The 6,316-nt window shown below is 45.0% G+C and overlaps 2 protein-coding genes across 2 annotated transcripts; both read left to right on the top strand.

Annotated features, from left to right (window-relative positions):
- Nucleotides 1-373: 373 nt before the first annotated feature.
- On the top strand, nt 374-1,950 carry LOC118654000 (apoptosis inhibitor 5-like). Its single transcript, XM_036305077.1, has one exon. It carries the CDS (start codon nt 374-376, stop codon nt 1,931-1,933), a length of 1,560 nt encoding a protein of 519 aa, XP_036160970.1. The 3' UTR covers nt 1,934-1,950.
- A 2,072-nt stretch (nt 1,951-4,022) lies between these two features.
- LOC118653535 (lysine-specific demethylase 4D-like) lies at nt 4,023-5,545 on the top strand. Its single transcript, XM_036304192.1, is given in 2 exon segments — nt 4,023-4,218; nt 4,221-5,545. Coding segments are annotated over 2 exon segments (1,521 nt in total).
- The last annotated feature ends 771 nt before the right edge of the window (nt 5,546-6,316 follow it).

The raw sequence follows: 6,316 nt of genomic DNA, 5'->3' as shown, positions 1-6,316 counted from the left end.
TCCAGCCTGTGATCCAGGAGAAGCTTCAGAGACTCTAACACCGCAACTGAGGAGACTCACAGTGCTTCAGGCTGAGACCCGCTCTCCCCCTTTTCCCCCAAAACGTCTGCTCCCTGGGAACTGGTCCATATCCTTCAGGCACAAAGTACAGACCAGCATGGGCCCCACTGGTGAGGCCGAAAGCCTGGAAAAGGTTTAGTTGTCAAACACTCAATCTGAATCACTGATACACCAAAACTTAAAAAAACAAAACAAAAAGAGATAGTGTGGCTCGCGGGCTGGGGGCAGGAACTTCGGGGGCGGCGGTCAAGCCAGCGAGGACAAGGAGGACAACGACGACCCGCAGGAGCTAGCCCTGGGCTTGTCACTCACCATGGTGACTGTAGAGGAGCTCTACCGCAGCTATGGCATCCTAGCCATGGAGCAAGTGGGCCAGCATAAAGATGCCTATCAAGTGATATTGGATGGTGTGAAAGGTGGTACCAAGGAAAAAAGGTTAGCAGCTCAGTTTATTCCAAAATTCTTTAAGCATTTTCCAGAATTGGCTGATTCTGCTATCAATGCACAGTTAGACCTCTGTGAGGATGAAGATGCATCAGTTCGACGGCAAGCAATTAAAGAGCTTCTTCAATTTGCCACTGGAGAAAATCTTCCCCCAGTGGCAGATATTCTAACCCAACTTTTGCAAACAGATGACTCTGCAGAATTTAACTTAGTGAACAATGCCCTATTAAGTATATTTAAGATGGATGCAAAAGGGACTTTAGGTGGCTTATTCAGCCAAATCCTTAAAGGAGAAAACATTGTTAGAGAACGAGCAATCAAATTCCTTTCTACAAAACTTAACACTTTACCAGATGAGGTCTTAACAAAGGAAGTAGAGGAACTTATACGAACTGAATCCAAAAAGGTCCTAAAAGATGTGACTGGTGAAGAATTTGTCCTGTTCATGAATATACTGTCTGGGTTAAAGAGCTTACAGACAGTGAGTGGAAGACAGCAACTTGTAGAGTTGGTGGCTGAGCAGGCTGACCTAGAACAAACCTTCAACCCGTCAGATCCCGACTGTGTGGACAGGCTCCTACAGTGCACTCGGCAGGCGGTACCCCTCTTCTCGAAAAATGTGCATTCCACAAGGTTTGTGACTTACTTCTGTGAGCAGGTTCTACCTAACCTCAGCTCCTTAATTACTCCAGTGGAGGGTCTTGATATACAGTTGGAGGTATTGAAACTGTTGGCAGAACTGAGTTCATTTTGTGGTGACATGGAAAAGATAGAAACAAATTTAAGAAAACTGTTGGATAAGCTATTGGAGCACATGCCTCTCCCTCCAGAAGAAGCAGAAAATGGGGAGAATGCTGGTAATGAAGAACCTAAGCTGCAATTCAGTTATGTCGAATGTTTGTTGTACAGCTTCCACCAGTTGGGTCGAAAACTTCCAGATTTCTTAACAGCCAAACTGAATGCAGAAAAGCTCAAAGATTTTAAAATTAGGCTGCAGTACTTTGCTCAGAGCCTGCAGGTTTATATCAGACAACTTCGCTTGGCTCTCCAGGGTAAAACGGGCAAGGCCTTAAAAACAGACGAGAACAAGATTAGAGTGGTTGCATTGAGAATAACAAATAACATCAATGTTTTAATCAAGGATCTCTTCCACAGTCCTCCCTCTTATAAGAGCACAGTAACATTATCCTGGAAACCTGTACAGAAGGTTGAAATTGGGCAAAAGAGAGCCACTGAAGATACAACTTCTGGTTCACCAGCCAAGAAATCTCCAGCAGGACCAAAAAGAGACGCAAGGCAGATTTATAATCCTCCTAGTGGGAAATATAGCAGCAATTTGGGCAACTTTATGAGAGGAGCCTTCAGGGAAAGTAGAGGTGGCCGAGGTTGGGGAGCACGAGGAAATCGTAGTCGGGGAAGACTCTACTGAATAAGACATCACATTCTTCAGCATCGCCATGAGCTTAATATACTTAAATTCTACTACTCATTGGATGTCCCTTAAAAGGACTTCTGCCTTCAGCTAAAAACTTATTGTTCTTTATACCTTTGTATGTATGATCTACTTTTGTAACAGACCGTGGTTGTGTCCAAGGTAAAACCACAGCGATATTTTTGGATGCTTTGTGCACAATCTGTTTTTGCAATATCATCATTATTCAGACTTCATATTTTGAATCTTTTAAACATCCTAATAATTTGTTGAGAGCCATTCAAATCTAAAATATAATGAAATTCTACTTCCGATAACTGGTAAAGATGATCAGTTTTGAAAGCTTACTGATTTTCTTCTCCCCTCTGTCCTTTCCCCCCAATATATATAGAGAAGAGTAATGGTCAATTTTAACATTTGGTTTTCATTGGTTTTCTTTAATAAAGCTGCTAAGCAATGGTTCAGCATTCCTACCTAGTGTACTGGGAGCAAAATACTTAAATGTAGAAGTATTACATTTTTAGGAGAATGTAAGCTGCTTTGCACTGCTTACTTAACTCTTCTCCATATGTTGTGATAAGCTTTTGAATATGGGATCTTACTATTTGAATAGAAATGTGTATGTATAATATACATACATACATACATAAGATATGTGTGTGTGTATATATGTATATATGTATATATACACATATACATGCTGACTACACAACATAAATAATTTTTTAAAATTCCAGGAACAGGTAATCTTTGACATAGTGATTACCCTTTTGAGGCTGAATCCATTATTAACTTGTCATCTAGGTTTTCTTCCCAGTAGTGAGGGATTTTGAGTCCGTTGCACTTACATGATTATTGTTATTTAAAACTGAAAATAAGCAAAGGCTGCGTTGTCAAAGATGAGTTTGGCGATCCCTTTTGGAGAAATACAGACAAAATACTGAATCTGATGTACATATAGGTTTCTACAGGATGACATGGAATAATTTAGAATTTGGGAATTGAATAACCAGGACAACCCAGGAGAAGTGACTTGATAACATGTTCTACCAATAATAAGGGATTCTCTCTGTTTGCTTTTGCCACTTTGAAGATTTTAACTTCTCAGGTTATTAATCAAAATTACTGTATAAGTTAGCCAATAGAATATTTAGGTTAAAAGACATATGGGGGGGGGTTGTGGAGTGTTTAATGTCATGAGCATTTTTAGTAGCATAGGTCCTTTGCTCTGCATTTGAATGTTTCATATATTTTTGTTTCACAGTTAATATTCCCTCCCCAAGTTTGCTACTCAAATCCAATGTATGAGCAACATTTTCTAGTAGTTTGGCCCATTTTTTGAGGAGTAGTTAGTAATTCCAATGGCAGTGTCTTTATTACTGTTAACCCTTACATTGGGGAAAAAACAAAACCCCTTTGTTAGAATTACTGCACATGTTTATGGGATAAATATTTTTTGAAGACTAGAATTATACAAGTGAGCATAAGAAATTGTTCAGCTTGTTTATGGAGCGATGGCAATAATCTAAACATTCCAAAAGACAATGAGCTGAACCTGAGCTCCCTTGGAATCTGAACAGACATAGGAATATAGAATTGCTATTTGAAAACTGTGACCAGGTGGACGAAAGCCATTTCAAGTATAGGAACTGTATTAGGACTACAGTTATATGAATTTGAACATTAGGGGTAACTTTTCCTCTTTTTCTTTTTTAAAGAATATTTGTAAACTCAAAGCTGAGCAGAATTGACTTTCCTTAAAGTTTGATATTGAGTTGACTGTGTTTCTTCCTTTGCCGCCTCATTGTTCCCCTTCCCTTTCCAAAGGCAATAATGTGCAACTTAGGTTACCTTTGCTTCAAAAACTTGAATGGAAAACTTCATGTCATGATTGTTTTTCTTTTGCAAGACATCTGTTGATCACATTGTTCAAAAGTAAGTGTTTCCTTATGCTTTTGAAATAAATTTACTTTCATAATTAAAAAAGAGAGAGAGAGAGAGAGAGAGAGAGAAGACATTATTCCCTCATAATCAGGTATCTAAAACATCCCTGAGAACCCGGGAATCCTCTGCTTACATTGCAGCCATGGTGTCTAATGAGCCAAGTGGGACAATCATGACCTTCCACCCAACCATGGAAGAACTGAAAGACTTCAACAAATATATTGGTTACCTGGAATCCCAAGGTGTCCACCGAGCTGGCCTGGCAAAGGTCATTCCACATAAGGAATGGAAAGCCAGACAGACCTACGATGATGTCAGTGACATGGTGATAGCCACTCCCTCCAGCAGGTGGCGTCTGGGCGAGCAGGTGTGTTCATTCAATACCACAAAAAGAAGAGGGCCATGACAGTGGGCGAGTATCGCCTGTTGGCAAACAGTGGACAGTATCAGACTCCACCACACTTGGACTTTGAGGATCTGGAGCGGAAATACTGGAAAACGCGCCTGTACGACTCGCCCATATATGGCGCTGACATCAGTGGCTCCTTATTTGATGCCAACACTAAACAATGGAACCTTGGTCACCTGGGAACCATCCAGGACCTGCTGGAGCAGGAGTGTGGGGTTGTCATCGAAGGCGTCAACACCCCCTACCTGTACTTTGGCATGTGGAAGACCACCTTCGCTTGGCACACGGAGGACATGGACCTTTACAGCATCAACTACCTGCACTTCGGGGAGCCCAAAACGTGGTACGCGGTGCCCCCAGAGCACGGCCAGCGCCTGGAGCGCCTGGCCAGGGAGCTTTTCCCGGGCAGCTCTCGGGGCTGCGAGGCCTTCCTGCGGCACAAGGTGGCCCTCATCTCGCCCACTGTCCTCAAGGAGAACGGGGTCCCGTTCAGTCGCATCACTCAGGAGGCTGGAGAGTTCATGGTGACCTTTCCCTATGGCTACCACGCTGGCTTCAACCATGGCTTCAACTGTGCGGAGGCCATCAACTTTGCCACCCCGCGATGGGTCGACTATGGCAAAGTGGCCTCTCAGTGCAGCTGCGGGGAGGCCCGGGTAAGCTTTCCCATGGACGTGTTCATGCGCCTCCTGCAGCCCGAGCGCTATGAGCTGTGGAAACGCGGAGAGGACCGGACCGTTGTGGACCACGTCGAGCCCATGGCGCTGGGCAGCCAGGAGCTGAGGGCCTGGAGGGAGGGCCGAGCGGCCTGGAGATCTGCGCTGGGCCTGAGGCACCTCCAGCCCCCTCGGGCCACGAACACCCCTAGATCAGTGGGCATGAGCCGTGGGGCTCCCGGCCACCTTGGCTGCCAGGCCCTTGTGCGCAAGCTATGCCGTCGCCCTTCACTAGCCCTGGGATCTGCCTCTGCTGCCCAGCCCGCGGCTGCCGCGGCCCTCTGCTCCTTGAAGCCCTACCCACCCTCACAGCCAACCTCGGGCCCATCTGCCCAGGATCTCCAGCCAACTGGCACACGTGGTCTCAATCGTGGTCCTCGTCCTTGGGAACAGGGGACTCAAGAGTGGACTGTTCAGGCCCCGGCTAAGAGGCGCTGCCTAGTGGGCGCAGTGCGCACAGCTCCGGAACCCAAAGCCCAGCCTGTGCCTGAGGACAAACCCTCCATGGACAGCCCAGCACTGCTGGTCCCAGCATCCTAAGGTGGCTTTTGGGTGCTGCTGTGCTCCCGATCCCTAAACCCAGAGACGCCTACCTTTGTTCTCCATTTTCTTTTGTGTGGAGATTCATTGAGTCTGGCCACATTTATATCTCAAAGCTGTGAGCAAGTTTCTAAATCACTGGTCATGCATGAGAGTTCTCCTCTTGTTGCCTCTGGACAGGCTGAGTTCCTGGGATTGAACAAGTTCGCCATAGTTTATTCTTCCTCCCAGACCCTGGAATGTCCTTGGACACTGCCAGCTCCTGTGTGGCTAGCTGAGCTTCCACCCACTGGATAACCCATGTCTATGGGCACCCTGAAGGTTCTGCTGAGTTTGCCAAAGCCGGATCTACCCCAGACTCCCATCCTCCAGAACAGCTGTGGATGTTGCCCATCTTCAGAAGAATCTTGGGCTTTGGTTCCCCTCCAGTCTCCCTCCCTTTTCTTTTCTTTCTACCCTTCCCCCACCCAACGCCCTCTCCTGCTAAACCAGGCCCCTTTGACCAATTAGGTCAGCAGAGACTCAAAAGTCAGTTATGATCTTTCTGAGTCATTGATATGTTTAAAATGCTATCACTGGTATTTGTTCACAAATATTTTAAAGGTAACTGATATCTGACATTTTTTCTAATATTGTTCATTCAACCAACTGAGGGTTTGAGGTTACTGTTTTCTGCACTTGTGTTAGTGATTATATCAAAAAAATTTAAGCAAAACATATTTTTCTGGCCTAGTAAAATTGTGTGGAGTTGTCGAAACCGGTTTGGCTCAG

The sequence above is a fragment of the Myotis myotis genome, unplaced genomic scaffold, assembly GCF_014108235.1.
Source record: "Myotis myotis isolate mMyoMyo1 unplaced genomic scaffold, mMyoMyo1.p scaffold_m19_p_4, whole genome shotgun sequence".
Taxonomy (NCBI): domain Eukaryota; kingdom Metazoa; phylum Chordata; class Mammalia; order Chiroptera; family Vespertilionidae; genus Myotis; species Myotis myotis.
Note: the sequence above shows the minus strand (reverse complement) of the source record. Positions and strands in the feature narration are given on the sequence as shown.

Coding starts and splice junctions, on each gene's coding strand:
- LOC118654000 (XM_036305077.1), top strand. CDS start 374: ATGGTGACTGTAGAGGAGCTCTACCGCAGCTATGGCATCCTAGCCATG.